Here is a 17,879-nt window from a genome sequence, read left to right as displayed (position 1 = left end):
TGTCTGTCACTGTACCAGTACCATCAGTTTTTATCACAATTGATCTGTAGTACAGCTTAATGTCAGGCATGGTGATTCCACCAGAGGTTGGGAGCAGAGGAGGAAGGAGACATGTTCCTCTCTCCACTGTTACATAATGACTCATGCTTAAAAACAAGTCAAGATACTCGAGTACAAAGCAACACAATGCAGCTGTTATCAGGTAAATGTAACTTATCAAGTAGCTATTGGCTGGGTTGATAGGCAATTGTAAGAACTGATTACACGCCATGGAATGAGGTCTAGAGACTGGATTACCTGCCACCCCAGTCCGAGCCAGTGCATGGCAATACACAGCAGCTTCAAATAGATGTTAGTTAATGATCAACACAGAGAAGATGGCAACCTTAACTGAAAGATTGTGGCCAAGTCACAGAGTGAAGCTGTTTCGAAAAATCAGTCATTATTTAAGGAAACATTCCTAAACTATCAGACCTACTAACTGTCCTGGACCACAGTTGATTTTTTTCTATATTCCTTTTGTAGTAGTATCCCCTATTTCTGCTTACCTACATTTGGATTCAAGCACATTTTGCCATTGACTGATGATGCTGAGAGATTCAATGAAATCGTGAGGAAACAGAAGATCTCTGCTAATATTGACACACCTGAAGGTGGATTTGATGCAATCATGCAGGCTGCTGTGTGTAAGGTATGGGGGGGGGGATGAGGGGCTTGGGGGTGAGGAGATGGGGGGGGTGTCAGTGATCCATCCTATTAACATAAATTTCTGCTTTTATTAATAAATCTGCTCTGGAAAGCTTAGCCAATTGACTTTCCTTTGATTACCATATTTCTACATTTGCTCCTTTTCTTAAAAGATAAAATGTCTATTAAATAATTTTATCATGTTGAAGTGGGGAATTGTTTCATATATCTGATATTTGAATATTCTAATAAAAGTCTTCTAGTATAAGAAAATTTTGGCTCAAATATCAGATTGGTTGTTTTTCAATTAACTATAGTAGGAAAAATTAAAGACAGAACATTAATAAACAAATTTAAAATTAGTATACAACACATAGTTACATAATTTGGTTTTTTTTTTTTTTTTTCCTTTTTTTTTTTTTTGGTGTGGGGCCTTTCACATGATAGGCAAACAGTATAGCAACTCTACCAATGAGGTAGCTTGGCTTTTAGAGGCAGAGTTCGATTATACAGCTCAAGATAAGAATCTATTGTTTTGAACTAATAAAATGAGGATCATAGGTTACACGGTCTCTACAGCACTGTCAGGACTCAGCTCTTCCTTCACTGTTAGAGGAGTACTTAGGAGAATGACTGTCCATCTAGACATCAGTCCTTCATGGGACATGCAGGGAGACAGGCAGGACTAAGGCTCCAAGAAAGCAGAAGGGTCAGGGAGTCAAAGCAGGAAGGAAAGGGATAGGTAGGCCACACAGCCAAGATGACTTTTTGCTCAAAGGCTTCCTAGACTTATATTAGTTCTGGGAGATTGATGCTAAACACACAGACTGTGGCAATCTCAGTAGGCAGGACCCTGGGGCCATTTCAATCAGCAGCTCTTGTACTTGTGTTAGGTTTATAATTTTTAGGTGACATGGTTAGAAATACGTGCCTAAATGCTGGGTGACACTTTAATGAAACAGACTTACTTTATAACCAATTTGCATTGCATTTAGCTTGAATTTGCAATGGCTGTGACCTTCCTCACTACCTCTTCTTATTTTTTCCCCCCTCATGAAGTGAGAGCTGAGCAATTAAGATCCATAGCTAGAAGTCGAGGCAAACCACCACTTGTACTGGAACAACTTTTTGTGATGCAAAAAGAAAATCTGAAAGTTGTCCAGAAAAAAGCAAATGCTATGGGATTTCATGTCTCTAATAAACTATTCATTCTCTGTGAATAGAAAGGCTAGAATGGGCTCTCCAGGCACTGCTCTCAGGATCCAAACGGGAGAAGCTTCACACTCCTTAGCTCAGGCCCGCCCATCTCCATGTACCCCATGGCTTTCCTCTCACCCTAGGAAAAGATTGGCTGGCGCAACGACTCGCTCCACCTCCTGGTTTTTGTGAGTGATGCCGATTCTCATTTTGGAATGGACAGCAAGCTGGCAGGCATTGTCATTCCCAATGATGGGCTCTGTCACTTGGACCACAGGAATGAATATGCCATGTCAACTGTCTTGGTATGTAACCTTCAGTGTCTTTAGCTTTCTGAGCCAGAAGTTGGCCCACGCGGTGGCAACTGCTATGAAGCCGTATGAAATGACTCCTGCTTAATGAAAATCGTGTATTATTTTCTGCTTTGGGAGCTAGAAATTGCTTTCTTTCATCTCACCTGCATCACAGTTCCCCATAGAAGCCAGGTGACCTCCACTAGGTGGGCATATGTTGAGAGTCTAAATCTGCTATGGCACAGGTGAGCCCAGATCCTCCTAGCTTCTCAGAGACCCCGAGGCCAACAGAAAGCAGTGCAGGGAGCTCTCTATTCTCAACCCCGGTCCAGGTCAGCACAGTACCACTGAGGGAGTTTTGAGCATCGCCATCCTCAGTCGTGCCACAACCACCGTGCTCTCTTTGGAACAGTTAATCAAGTCCTCCTTGGTTGGTGCTTAGTAACGCATAGCTTATTTTCTGTGGTTGAAAAATGCTGGTAACATTTTTAAAAAAGAAAAACTTGACTGTTGTCAAACAAAGTAAAAATTTCAGAGGTCTTTGCCTCAAGTGGTCTCATCTGATCTTTAACCGGTCTCTCTGTCCAACTGTTGTTTCTATTAATAGACCATGAGGCTGCTGTGCTTGGAAAGGTTACTCCCTGTACTCAAGAAACTAAATTGCGCTTTCAAACCCAGAGAGCCCCCACTGACCTCCACTAGATCCCAAAGCAGTCACTTCTCGTTTCGCCTTTATTTATGGATGTCTTCGTGCCCATCTCTGTATGGAAATGTGCTCACTGCTCTCATGGCACTTTCCTCACAGCCTAGATTCGTATCTTTGTTTCCTGACAGTTCAGTGGGTACCAACAAAAGCATCAGCCTGGGTTGGAGAGATGGCTCAGTGGTTAAGAGCACTGACTACTCTTCCAGTGGTTCTGAGTTCAATTCCCAGCAACTCCATGGTGGCTCACAACCATCTGTAATAAGATCTGACACCCTTTTCTGGTGTGTCTAAAGACAGCTACAATGTACTTATATACATAAAATAAATAAATAAATCTTTTTTTTAAAAAAAGCGCCAGCCTTGGAAAGTCATATTATGTATATTTAACACAAGAAATAACATGGCTCTTCAAATGGTGATTTATAGAAGTATGCACAGGAAGAAGAGGGGGGAAATCTAGAGTTCCAATGTCAATTAAAAAGAAAAAAAGGCTATCCTATACAGACTTTACTAGTTCACAAATTTAGGTCATTCTTTGACCTAATTCTGTACTTCAACTTAGATTTCACCTTTATCTTTGAGTAGTTTTAGACCCTGAACATTCATGGTCTCTTATCGGCAATAGTGAGAATCATAATGATTATTGCCATGGTTTATCTTTTAGTCAACAAGTTTCCAGGAAAGGCTCCCTTTGCCATTAACTATACCCCATAGTAGAGATCTTGGAACAAAAAGATCATAGAACCAAACAACACCCGCTACCTCATATGTCGTTCTCATTTAATAAATGTTTGTCTCAGTATTCGGAGTAGATTTCTGCATAAGCACAGAAACCGTGAGCCATTTCAACCCCTCTGAGTCCTGTAAATTCTTCCATGTGCTGAAAGCCAAGCCAGATTCCCGGGACCATCAAACACCAGCTGCTTCTGGCCTTGCGTTTTCAATAGAATTGTGAGAACTAAAGTAAGAGATCTCACCCAAACATAAAACAGCATCCTGTGTGGACTGTGTGGTATGACCCTGGTTCCACATGAAGCTGTATACAGGTGTGCACCTATGGAAGTAGTATAAGCACTGGAGGGCCTTGGGCTTTAGAGTGAAGGATGCTTAAAGTTTGGACAATTGAAAAGCAAATGGCACTGAATATGTCAGACTAAGGAAAAATTCCATTATCTGGTCATGTCGGGGCTGGAGAGATGGCTCGGAAGTTAAGAGCACTGGCTGTTCTTCCCAAGGATGTGGGTTCAATTCCTAGCAGTTTCTGACTGACTGTAACTCCAGAGGATCCAACACTCTCATACAGACATATAAATAAATAAATAAATAAATAAATAAATAAATAAATAAATAAATAAATAAATAAATCATTAGAAAAATAAAAATCTAAATGCAATTAAAAAAACCAGCATTCATAGCCTGAGTCACAGTTGGGAAGTTCCCTGGGTAATATAGAAAGAGGAACACCTTTTGCTCCACTTGAACCTTGTACCTAATGATAGTCTCAAACAAGAATACTCTAGCAGTCCTGAGAATGTAACAGCAGCCTGCATCAGTGAACAGAAGGCGTCTCTGTCAATGTTTCGCTCCGTTGACAGACTACAGTCATGCCCACATGCCTAGCACTTTAATCGGCCATGGGCTCCTCCTTCCTCTGCCCCTCCTCTTTGTGCACTACCCACTTTTGGTATCCTAGGGGAGGCAAGCGTGTTTCATGTTTTCTATACTCAAAAAATAGACTCATCTGTAAACTTGATAATTAATAACTTCTTTTTAAAAAGATTATTCACATTTCTTGGGAGTGATTGTGTCTGTGGCAGAAGGACAAATTGTTTTCAGTCATGCTGTGTTTAAAAACAAAAAACAAAAAACAAAAAAAAAAGTTTATAGGATCTCATAGCACCAATTTATGACATTGCAAAGGCAATAAAACCAACCCCGGGAACTGGCGTAGGGCTGTCTCAGATCAGACAGCTGTGGAATTATAGTGTGTTATTTATCAGCACTCCATCCTGCCCTCAAGCTCCACATCACCTTGTCCAATTCCTAAGACTTACAAGAGCCACCTCAGTCGTGTATATCATAGTCAACCCACCCCGCCTTCTGGCCTTACATTCCTACCTGCTACTGAGTGGCACTTGGGGAAGATAATATGGCACAGTAGAAGTCTTGAGATAAATTCCAAGGGGCCTGCTTAGGAGTAAGATGGCCTGGTGTGGCATACTGCCAGTCTGCTTGCTCTTAGGACTTCCCTGAACTTACAAGACTTGGGACCATTCCTGAGATAAGTGAATAACACCAGTAATGTGTGTTTTCTGAAAACAACAGCTAAAACTCCTGTGAATATCGACTCTCTCAACTGTGAAAGGAACGTTTTCAAATTTTTACCTTCTTTTGTTAGGATGCTATTTTTAATCTATGTATCGATTTTAGGAATATCCAACTATCGGCCAACTCATTGATAAACTGGTACAAAACAACGTGCTACTGATCTTTGCAGTCACCCAAGAACAAGTCCATCTGTATGAGGTAAGCAAGTACGATCTGAGAGACTCCTTCAAGGACATTGTGCGCCATGAAGACCAGTGGAATGTGGGCACACCCGTAACAACAATGAGAAAGAGTTGGAAATGAAAGGGTAAATGGGAGAGTGCAGATGCATGGACTGGGGGTCATCCACTGGCATTAAAACAGGCATTTTGTTTGGCAAGGGGTTAACAGGCAACAGAACCACTGTTTGAGGGCAGTGACTGAATGTTTGCAAACATAGAAAGTCTCAAGCCAGAGGTGCAACTCCAGGCCTTTGAGAGATGGAAAGTTAAAAGAAAAACAATTATTAATTTGGGCCAAAATATAATCACACACACACACACACACACACACACACCAATGTAATTGTGTCTGTACTTTGGGTATTTGGAAGGAAGCATCAGTATGGGAAGGAGAGTCTTTCAATAGGTTAAAGATGCTTACAGTCTGCCATTGACAATGTAAAACACCTATGCAAATCTAAGATTTCTGTGGTCCATTTACAACCTAAGAGCAACAAGATGTCAAATGCTGCGAGCTGAGATAACTGTGGGCGAGGATAACAGAGATGCCTTGTATGTAGCTTTGTAGAAAGGCCCCAACTTCAGAAAACGCAGATGATCCTTTCTATGTAAAAGTGTCAGATCCGCCTAAATTCAGACTCTGATTCCCCATTCCTTCCGAAAGGACCTTTTAATATGCTTGGTGACTTTGCAGGGCAAAGTCCAATTATTTCCCAGAAGGCTTTTATGAAATGCACTCACTTGTCCAATTGGCACAGCCCATGAACTTGCATCAAGTTCTATGGGAAGGATCCAGGAGGAGATGCTATCTTGCATTTTTAATGAGGAGGGTATTGTTGTGCCAGGTGAGGGTGCCTTCTCTGTACACTCAGAAGTCCATTATAATCAAGCTCCATCCTCAGCGCTTTTGTTTCTCCATTCACCTGATCTGGGCTTTTTTTTTTTTTTTTCTTACGTCTCCTTAGTATGTGATACTGGTTTCCACTGGTTTTAAGTAGTAGAGTTGCAGTAAAGCTAAATTACTAAGTACCTTCAGTACAATAGTGAGTCTATCTTGCCTCTAATCCCCAAGGCTAACGTGAGAGGACCTAGTGGGTCACAACACTTCCTCCCCAGCAGGACTGTGGCTTAGAACCTGGAGGGGGAGCTGCACAGAACTTGCCTGCAAAAGGGAGTCTGGGGACCACGATGGATGACCATGAACATAGACTCCCATTATTCACATTGGCAATAGTCTTTAAGACTCCCAACATTTAGACGCCTCCCCCAGTCTGCCATTAAGAAGACAGAGGGGGATGAAAAATAACTGTGTGGCTAAATGGAATCTGTTGCATTCAAGTTAGTTGCACATGGGTCCCCGGCTGCAGAAGAAATGATCATTTCCAAGGAAAACACCAGATTATAGCTGCCTCTAATATAACAGCAGGACATTTGTTTTGTCTGCCTACTAATCTCATTAGGAGAAGAATTTATGTTCTGTCATGATCTGTGATCTCTGCCATCCGGGCGCCACTACATTCAAAGGGACATTTTCAGGGAGCCACAACTCAGCAGCCCAGGTCAGCAGCCCACTCTATGACTGGGTCTCACTGTTCCATTTTCCTTCTGATGGTTCATCGTGCCATCTGTATTAGAGGGCCAGGAGGCAACTTGGTTTGAAGATAATGACAGCACACGTTCTGACCTGAAGGTCCCACATAGCATGCAAATGCTGATCTATTGTTTTATTGATAATGAAAACAGAAAATAGGCCAATAATGACCTGTGTTGCTTTTCAATTTAAACCTCTTAGAACATGCATTATGTGTGTTAGAGGCTGGGGCTACACAATATGGAGGCGTGCTTATGAAATAAAGACCATAAGGACCAAAGAATTACTGAAAAATAAAGCCAGCAATGGGATAAATTAAGGAGCCAAGTGGTGAGATCTAATGGAAATTCCAGAAGGTACATAATTTGCTTGAGTTATGCAGTAAAGATAGCTCTGTGCCTGCACAGCCTGCAGGGGATGGGTGAGGTTCAATGGTGGCTCTGTCTTAGAGGAGGAAAGATTTATGTTGCCCAGTCATGGACGTCAGGAAGAATGGCTGTTGTTTCAGTGAGCTGGGTAGGATGCTCTGGACTGTGCAGGTATGGAGGGCTGCTGTGGGCGCACTGTTGGAAGGCGCCAAGCAAACAAAGGGAGGGATTCAGTAAGCACTTTCCTTTCAGTTCTGTATGACTGCGTGTACAGCCCAGACTCCAGCAAGCAGGCAATTAGGAACAAACTTATTATTATAAATAGTTTCTTGTTCGTCCAATTACAGAGTCCAAGAGATAATGATGGATAATTGGCTGAGCACTAGGTAGTATATTATATCCAAGGACTAAATGCTATTTAAAAATCAAGATTCGATTACCCAAGCTAAAAAAAAAAAAAAAGTTTATACTTCAGACTGTTGGTTTTGGATGTTCCCTCTTAGTTTACATTAAGACAGTATCAGGCTTAAAGTCTAAGTGTCTAAGTTGAAGGGTCTTTCCTTCTTAGTGAGAAACGATTGTTATAGATCAATATTTTTACTATACCGTCAAATCATGTTATTAATTGCTGCATGTTATTTGCAAGGCTTTACGATATCTATATATTTTCAAAATGTCTGCAGCTAGCTGGGAGGGTAGAGGCGTGAAGGGCTAGCAGCAATGCCAGTTCCAAGAGCTCCTGTTTATGGTGGGAGCCTGAGGCAATGAGTCCATCTACAGCAGGCATCTCCAGTTCCGCCACAGTCTACACCCTCCCTCATTGATGGCCTGTGGTTGCTAGGACAGAATGACATGTCTAAAGCTTGAGCACAGAAGTACAGACAGGTCCTTACATCTTCAGAGACCCCTTCTCTTAGAGACAGGAAGCTCTCAGCTGCTAGATCTTTGAAGAGAATGGTGTCTTATGTGTCGTTCTGTTTAGGCCAAGTCTCAATGAAGTTGTTAAATGAATATAAAAATGCAATAAAAAGGGGGACTTGGGGCTTAGTGTGACAAATGCTTGTCAGGGTTGAGGAAGCCTGGGCACACTGAGCAGGTGTGGGCTCCTGACCATTGCTAGGATGCACTGAAGCCTAAGGTGTCCCCTTACTTTCCATCCTGGACCCAGATGGCACCAGAGAGGAAAGCTGAGCCATCCCATCTGTCTCAGGACAGACCTGCTGGAGAAGCTCTGCAGCCTCCCTTCTCACTGGGCCATAGCACAGAGACCCCCTGAGCAATTATCCACTGGCACACATTTGATCAAATAGCAAGTCTGAAGAGCTGCCGAGACATGTTGCAAGCCGTGTGTTCTTGCATGGCTCAGGATAATCACGTCCTGTCCATAAGTGTCCATGTTTCAGAAATCAATAACCCCGGTTTTCTTTTTCCCTTTCTTCCTTTGACTGTTCTTTGAGCTAGTCACTGTAGCAAGGGAGGGTCGGAGGCATGGAGAGCTGGAGGGAGATAAAATAAAAATGGGACCTCCTTGCTGTCCGTTAATTCGTTCAATTGTAGTTTTGTTTTCTAATGTTCTTGTTGGAAAAGATCAAAACAATTCCAGTTCAATAGCAATCCCTTGATCTCTCTGCCCTCAGTATTTGTAAACTAAAAAGACTAGGCCCAGATGACCTCCATTTTAAGCAGTCAGTGACCAGCCCTGGAACTGGCCAAGAATTCGGATGATCTCCACACAGATAGCAAGTCTGGCTGATCTTAAGAAGCTATTCCCCATCCTCTCAGTCTCAGGCTATAATTGGATATTCCAAACTTGGGATTTTAATGCACATAAAATCATCGGGGAGAAAAGGCAATTTTGTGATTATGTGACATCACCATGGAGTTAATAAATTGCTCTTGATTCGAGTGTAATAGGGAAGATGTTTGATTTCTCCTTAATTGATGGTATCTAGGACCAAAGCCTGAGGAGAGCCAGCTGCCTACACTTTCCTCATTAACTGGAATATCCCTCAGAAAGAGAGGATTTGGAAATAAAACTCGTGTCCTCAGATTCGTAGGCACCTACTGAATTAGGCTAACACACAGGGACTTTTCTCTTAAAGGATCCAAAGGCTTATACTCCAAACATAAGAGAGCCGAAAAACATGAGTTTGAAATAGAGCCTTCATGAGATTCCCTTACTGGGTCCTCTCATATACAAATAGGAGATCTCGTCACTACACAGGCTGAATGTTTGAACACTAGAGTAACACCTAGGATGTCTAGGGTATCATTGGGCAATGATACCGCTGACTACATAGTCTGCCACCCACTCTTTCAGTCATCAGCTGTCTCTTGAGCACCTCCTAGAAGACCAGCCAGAGTGTGACCACAAGAAAAAGGTACGATGTCTGCCTAAGAGGTCTCAAGCATTACTAACAGACTTGTAAGTCAGTTATGAACCCACAAAAATAAGATGAGAGCACTGTAGAGACCAGGAGGAGGGGGACGACGTTCTTTGACAGACTTTTGCTAATCAGTGTTTGTTTTGTTATCTATTCATTATCTTTGTTAGAAGAGGTAGCAGATTAGTTGGCAACCATAAAACTGGTTTTGATGCCAACAGTAGCACACCTTGCCTTGTCCCTGGTGGGGGAGAAAGCTGAGGCCTGGGGATGGCATAGAGCAATGACCATGATGATGAAGAGAACAATGAGTGGCCACCTGGAGATTGAGAGTTTTACACTCGCTTTATCACTGAATCTCCACATATCACCACAGATTAGCCAAGCAACTTGTATGGGGCAGAATTTTGACCCAGATAACCAGAGTCTGTAGCCACAACCACTGGGAAAAGTCACAGTTGACCCACACCCAAGCTGTGGTAGCAGCAAAGCACAGCAACTCCTGAGCACTAATAGGCCACCAGCCAAGAGCCTTTCACCGACAGCTTTAAACAACCCTGTAAAGGCCCAGAGCCTGAGGGTGAAGCAGAGCTGTCTGACCCGGGAACCAGGAGAGGAACTCTCTAAATGACAGTCTTCAAGGCCAGGCAGTCTTTGACCTAAGGTCCTTTAGTGTTGCCATTAGTTTAGATGAATGAAGCAAGTTAAGACTCTACAGACTTGAAATGAGCCCAGTGATTCTTCCCTGTGATGGAAAGAAGCCACCTAGCCAAGTCACTGGGTTGCCATCTAAACCCATTTTCCCATCTAGCATTCTCATTATCTCTGGTTCCAATGAGAGAGATAAAATGAGGACAGGACTCTACGAAGGCTATGGATTTATTAAGTTGACATAATTTAAGCATACAGAAAAGCAGGGTATGCTTAGAGTGGCATGGCCACCGCTAAGTTACCCCCAATCTAATAATGCCATCATAGTGGCTCCCTCTGAAGAAGGAAAGCATCTCATGTGCCCACTGACTAACCTCCTGTCTGTTCTCCGCCTTCCTCTCTGTGAGGCAGCCAGGATCCTGAATGTTGTGTTCATCATTCTTACACTTGTTTTTACGCTATTAAAATATAAGCGCATCCATAACTGATTCTGTGTTAATGACATGCCAGCACATTTCACTGTGCAGATTTAATTTCGCCCATCTTCCTCTCGCTTGATTGAAGAACTGAGCTCAATGACCTACAGGATTTAGCAGTCAGTGATTGATTCTGGGAAAGGAGGAATTCTAACGGCTTGAGGGGGGCAGGGAGATATTTTCCTTATATTTTCATATTGCAGTAAAAAGCATGTATGATATATACTTTATTTTAATTCATTTTTCAGTGCATAGTTTTGTGGCCTTAAGCATATTGGCCATGCCATGCTCAGCGGTCTGTGTTCGATCCAGGGAGATATCTGTGGTGTCAGGTGACTCCATCCACATCTTTCTGTAACTGAGGGCACTCAGTCACGTGCAACTGTGCAGCCCTGTGGGTGATGTCGCTGTGCCCTTCCCTGCGCTTACATCATGGATCCACACATCTTTAAGTGAGGCCTCTGAGTCCCAAGGAAATGGCATCTTCAAAGGTACCTTTATAGTTTGGGCAAGTTACTTTGTATTTCATACTGTCTTACCAGCAATGAAGGATGGAAGCTAGGAAAAGCCAAACCAAACCAAACCAAACCAAACCAAACCAAACAACCAAACCAAACCAAACCAAACCAAACCACACCACACCAAACCAAACCAAACCAAACCAAACCAAACCAAACCAAACCACACCAAACCAAACCAAACCAAANCACACCAAACCAAACCAAACCAAACCAAACCAAACCAAACCAAACCACACCAAACCAAACCAAACCAAACCAAACCAAACCAAACCAAACCACACCACACCAAACCAAACCAAACCAAACCAAACCAAACCAAACCAAACCAAACCAAACAACCAAACCAAACCAAACCAAACCAAACCTTCTCTCTTTTTAGTTACAAACTTGATGCAGCATTTGCACAAAAGAGAGGGAGGGAATGAGATGCAGAAAAGCAGGAGGAAAAAAAAGTCACTCATAAAGCAACGCCTCAGACAGAGCTAACCACGGTTGACATTTTAGAATAAGCCTTTCTTCCTTTTTCTTTGAATGTATTTGCATATTTTAACATAATTGCTACCATACTGTACATATTAAGTATGTTCCCATTTTTTTTAATGAGTTTATATGTTTATAGTCTTAGAAAAGCATAAGAATTAAACTGTATGAAGTTATACATCAATCACTTTTATTAACAAGAATAACATTAGCTCGAAATCAAGGTTACTCTACAATATTCTAAGCCGATGGTTTTTATATTTATAGGATTTCGGCTGTAAAATAAAAACAAACTGAGCCACACCTGGTGGCACAGGTCTGTGTTCCCAGCTGAGTTAGAAGCTAAAGTAGGAGGGTCACAAGTTCAAGGCCAGTCGCAGCAACTTTTAAGAGCTTTCCTCAAAATAAAAAATAAAGAGAGCTTAGATGTAGCTCAGTGGTAGAACACTTGCCAGTGTTAACAAAGCCCCCGAGTTCAGTGTTTGGTATTACCAAAAGTAAAAATAAGATGGTGTTTGGTCTCTCTCCCCATTAGCCCCTAAACTATAGAGGTAAGTCACTCCCCCCACCCCAGACTTAGTTTTTCACATGTTCTCATGTTATGTGCTTTCTCTTTGTTTCCATGACCAAATTTTAACATTCATAAAGCCAAGTAATTATTTTTAGCATCTATTTTCACATCTCTGACCGTGTCGCTTTGCTCAGGACTCCATCCACTATCTGTGGACCTAAGTCTGCACCTCAGAGTGCTGTGTTACTCCGCTCTCTGCTTTCTCTAGGCATTCTCACGGTTGTAATGGCTATTGGGTGTCACTGCTGTGATGGCCAAATCCCAACAGTGCACAGGGGCACTTGCCAACTGTATGGAGCAGTCTAACTGGTCTAACTGTAACGAATTATCTTCCACTCAGTAGGCACTGCCTTTTCAACACTCACTAGAGCATTGACCCAAGAGAGCAAGTTAAACCGGTGGCCTACTGGACATAAAGCTTGGGAGAAATATGTATTTTAATTTCATGCCCAATTTTCAGAGAGAACCTAAGATATACTAAAAGGGCCTAATTCTAATAACAGTTGAATACTTTGTACTCCCTGCCATATTGAATCGTCAGAAAGTAAACAGAAAAATTAAAGAAAAAAAAAACAGCTGTTGAATTTGAATAGTTTGGACATCCTTCATTCGTTATTTCAGGGGCTGGAACACTTATTTCATAGGATTGAAAAGATTTTTTGTTCATAAGACACAGAATAGGTAGTTAAATTGAATTTCAAATAAACAACAAATCCTTTTTAGTAAAAATATGTCCCATGCAATACTGATGATATCTTAAATTAGAAAATGTTCATTGTTTAGTGGAACCCAACTAAAACTTGCGTAGTGGTTACCTTTGTACCACTATGGCGACAGCTCCCAAGGAAACAGGTTACAAAAGGACAGAGTTACTCTGGCTGACAGTGTCAAAGGTTTCAGCCCATCACGGTAAGAAAGTCTGGAGGAATTCCACATGGTGCAAATGGCGTTCACATCACAGGAGAACAGGAAGCAAGAGGAGGCAGATGACAGAGGCTACCCACAACCTTCAGAAACCCCTCCCTAGGACCTTACTTCAGTCATCCTGCTTATTCCGCCCCAGCCACTGCCATCTCCTAGAGGTTCGACAACTAGGCAGGTTCCACCTGCCAAACAGCACCAACCATTATAGAACAAGAGTTCAAAGCAGAAGCCTGCAGGCGTCATCAGGGCTCAAACCATACCATGCTCTATTTTCTTTGGGAGCCTATTGGTAAGGGTCAAAGGTCATCCAAGCCTTCTGAGTTATGAGCATACAACTCTACCATACTATATGAAGATTCATGGGCTCCTGTTATTATAAAAATGGGTGACAGGTCATAGCTTGCTCATTCATTCATTCATTTAATAGTTTGTGTGCTTTACTTACGGAGCACTGGGAGAACAGAGAATAAAAGGCAGGTTCTGTCCTTGTGGGCTTAGTCTACTGAAGGGAAGTGGACAAAAAAAAATGACAAATGAAGAAATAACAAAGAGTGACTTTTAAATGTGCTGCCCAAGGAATGGAAGGGAATGGTGTTCAGCAATGGAGAACAGCCAAATGGAAAGACTGAGAGTTTTCCATGAAGAGGATCTTCAGGGAAGATTCCATCCAAGAGGGGTTGTGCTAACAACCAGAAAGTTGAGAGGCATTGAGAGTAGGCACATGCAAAGGCCCTGGGGTAGCAAACAACCCATCCCCAGAATATACAAGGAACAGAATAAGAACATTCAAAAGTCAGTCAGCTTGGAGTGACCTAAGGTAGAAGGAGAAGGCAGGTCCATGGAAAGCAGACACACAAAATATACCACCTTTGTAGCAAAGCAGAGATGCTCACACAAGCATATGGCCAGCTGAATACTGAACACTTCATAGGACTAACAGATCCAAGTCTTAAAGATATAATGTCCTTATTTTCCAAGTCAAGAACTATTGTTTACATATGGTTCTCAGTTGTTGGTGCTTATCAGACTGTCCTAGGCGGCTTTTAAAAGCCAAATTATTGCTCAGGCCACATCCTGACCTGATTAAATTGACACCATTGGATCAGACACTGAGGTCAGCATCTTTCCATTTCCTCTGCATAGCCAACCATTCTGCACCTTATGAACATGCAGGCTCTGATGCAGATGTCTATGCGATATGTCTATAACTCAGCATGTGTGACAAGCTCCAAGGAGATGCTGATGCTGTGGTCCATTTGCAGCACTTGGAGTGCGGAGGCTCACGGCTCTGTAGCAGTCCTTGCGCACACTCTGTTTGTTATCTTCGTGTCCCCTCCATAACCTTCCTTCCAGCGATTCTTCAAAGTTTTATTACCTGTCCATTGGTCTGCAGAACACACAGGCTGTTACTGAAACCCATCTCCCCCTTTCATTTTGAAAGGCCTTTCTAAAGCTTAGAGAGCCTGGATGTTCATTCTGTAGCCAAGGTGTGCCCTCCATCTCTGAAAGCAGGCTAATCTCATTAAGAGGAGCCATGAAGTGTCCTGGGTAACAAATACTCCACACAGCCCCTTTGTTCTCAGAATCTCCTCCACTCAGATGCCTGTGCGCATCTGTTTGTCTCATAACAGTCTGCACTGTGGCCCACTCGTTTTTCCCTTATCACAGTGATTGCTCTAGAGCACTCGCTCAGCTGTGTGTGTGCTACTGCTCCTGGCTGACAAGATAATTACATTCCGGGCAGACTGGGAGAAAGACAGGTAGTGCTCAAAAGTTCCAAGCCTGACTACCTAGTCATTGCTGGTACGGACTTCAAGATCAAGCACCTGATTTAATTAGCACACTCCCATCCTGCCTGCCTGCCTGTCTGCCTGCCTGCCCGAGGAATGCTGACAATGGAAAGCCTGAAGTCAACGCAGATATCATGCAACCCAGAGACAGACAGTCATGCCACCCTCTTGCCAGAAACAATGACACGTTCCTCTTGGAATCTTGGGTGTCCTGGTAACAGAGGGAAGCCTAGGGGTAAACTTTTGCATAATACCCAGAGCCCTGTATTTACTAATAATGGACAGTGAGAACTGGGGAAATAAAAACCCCACAAGAATGAATGAAAGGCCCTGAAGCAGAAAGCCTTCGCAGTTGAACCCAGAATCATTTATGTCAGCAGGTCCAGGCTCCAACTCTGGAAGAATCACATGCTTTTCCACAGAAGCAAGGCTTTACCACCAAGGACAAGATAAATAAGGGAGTACTGGTTTCCTACGTACTACCCCATCCAGCCCCACCCAGCTTTTCATTCCTTCCTACGTTTCTTTTGAGCCGCAGCATTCGAGTTTGACATTCCTGCACTGGGTAGGAAAGTGTTTTAAAATCTGAATCACTAAGCATACATAGAGGGCATTGAGATCTTAACTTTCTAATGAGACACCCGTGTTCATTTGCTGTTGGCATTTGTACCCATCCCTCCCACGGCAGCCTAATAGAAGACAGCGAGCATTGGCCTAGAGCCACAGTCTGCTTCCACCACCTAAACTTTGGTGCCTGGGCAAGATGCCGCCTGCCCTGATTCAACTAAAGGTGTAAGGCTACAGTGAACAACGCATATACCCCTCTGTTCTGCACGATGCCCCCCCCCCCAGAAAGGTATCCAACTCCCATTACTAGAAATATGACCTTAAGTAGGCTCAATGGGGACAAAAATCACCATGTATCACACATGGACTCTTAATCTAACAGGAACAGTGTTCTTTCATGGAGGCACAGAGTGTCAGATACTTGAGGCAAAGGCACCGTGGGACAATGGAATTAGGGAATCCATGTTTCTGGTGGCTTGGCATGGAGTATATTTTCAGGTGCTTCTTTGCTGTCTGCATGTCTTTGGTGAGGCATCTAGGGGGTCTTCAACCCCTTTGAAAATAAGATTGTTAGTGGATGGATCTCAGGGCCCCCAATGGAGGAGCTAGAGAAAGTACCCAAGGAGCTAAAGGGATCTGCAACCCTATAGGTGGAACAACATTGTGAACTAACCAGTACCCCGGAGCTCTTGACTCTAGCTGCATATGTATCGAAAGATGGCCTAGTCGGCCATCACTGGAAAGAGAGGCCCATTGGACTTGCAAACTTTATATGTCCCAGTACGGGGAATGCCAGGGCCAAGGGGTGGGGGTGGGTGGGTAGGGGAGTNGGGGGGAGGGTATGGGGGACTTTTGGGATAGCATTGGAAATGTAAACGAGGAAAATACCTAATTAAAAAAAAAAGAAAATAAGATTGTTTTCTTGTTGAGTTTTAAGAGGTCCTCCGAAGTAATAGCTTTATGTGATGTATCCTCTGTAAGTGTTCTTCTTCAGCCTGTGGCTTGTCTTCTCGTTCTCTTAAGTTGTCTTTCCCGTATCATAACTGTTTTTCTTTATACCTAGCTCATCTTTCATCTGCCTCGTGGATCAGTTTTTTCAGTATGGTAGCAAAATATCATCACCCAAAATCAAGACCATCTAAAATTTCTCCTGTGATATCTTTCATGAGATATGTTTTTCAGTCTTTCAAGTAGGCTAGTCTCCTTTTGGAGTTAGATTTTACAAAGGATGGGGTGCACATATGTGCGTAGATTCGTGGACAGTTGTTCCAGTACCATTTGCTGAGAAGACTACTTTAGCTTCTTCATAATGTTCTTGCTTGTTGGGAAAGATCCATTGATTTTACTTCTGTTAGCCAGTTTCTGGGCTTCCTGTTCTTTTTAATTGATCTATTTGTCGATACCATACTTTTTGAGGACTGGAGCTTTATAGTAAATCTTGAAGTTCACTTCCTCTATTTCAGTTGGCTATTCTGGGCCTTTTGCTGCTTCTTATAGACTTTAGCATCCGTTTATTGAGATCTACAAAATAACTTGTTTGTACTTTGATGGGGACAGCATTAGATCTATAGACGGAATTCTTCCTTTGAAGTCTTATTCATCACTCTTTCTATAGGTAGTGAGTTTTGTGTTCTACTTAAAACATTTTTTTTAGCCCAAGCCCAGGAAGGCTGTGGTGGTTTGAGTGAGAATGTCTCCATAGGTTCACAGACTTGAATACTGGGTCCCTAGTTGGTGGCATCATTTAAGGGGAGTAAGAGGTGTGGCCTTGTTAGAGGAAGTATGACACTTGAGGGCAGTGAGCTTTGGAAGCTTTGGGCTTCTTCCTACTTTCAGAGGGTATATGCTACTTGTGCATTATAGAGAGAAAAATATAGGATGGGAGAATCCTATTAGGAAGAAGTAAAGATAAAGAAGTGAGAAAAATCTTTGTTAGATTAGATGAAATATTTGTGAGCAGATTAGATCCGAGCTAACATCCTGGTAAATGCATTTCAGTAAACTATAGTTAACAAGTGTATTTTGAGGTAGACTACTGATACAACGCTGAATAAGTGTTGCCGAGATAAAAACAGTGCTGTGCATAAGATAAAGTCGTGGTACCCGTGATACATTACTGAGGCT

The 17,879-nt window shown here is 42.6% G+C and overlaps 1 protein-coding gene across 3 annotated transcripts in view; it reads left to right on the top strand.

Moving 5' to 3' along the window:
- Positions 1-17,879, top strand: part of Itgb6 (integrin subunit beta 6) — a 123,102-nt gene that overhangs the window by 68,757 nt on the left and 36,466 nt on the right. For all 3 annotated transcript variants that reach the window (XM_021156163.2, XM_029474427.1, XM_029474428.1), the window contains 3 exons: positions 526-691; positions 2,028-2,189; positions 5,314-5,409. In XM_021156163.2, the coding sequence (XP_021011822.1) occupies positions 526-691; positions 2,028-2,189; positions 5,314-5,409 (424 nt within the window). The remainder of the gene's footprint in view (positions 1-525; positions 692-2,027; positions 2,190-5,313; positions 5,410-17,879) is intronic.

The sequence above is a fragment of the Mus caroli genome, chromosome 2 (genome assembly GCF_900094665.2).
Source record: "Mus caroli chromosome 2, CAROLI_EIJ_v1.1, whole genome shotgun sequence".
Taxonomy (NCBI): Eukaryota; Metazoa; Chordata; class Mammalia; order Rodentia; family Muridae; genus Mus; species Mus caroli.
Note: the sequence above shows the minus strand (reverse complement) of the source record. Positions and strands in the feature narration are given on the sequence as shown.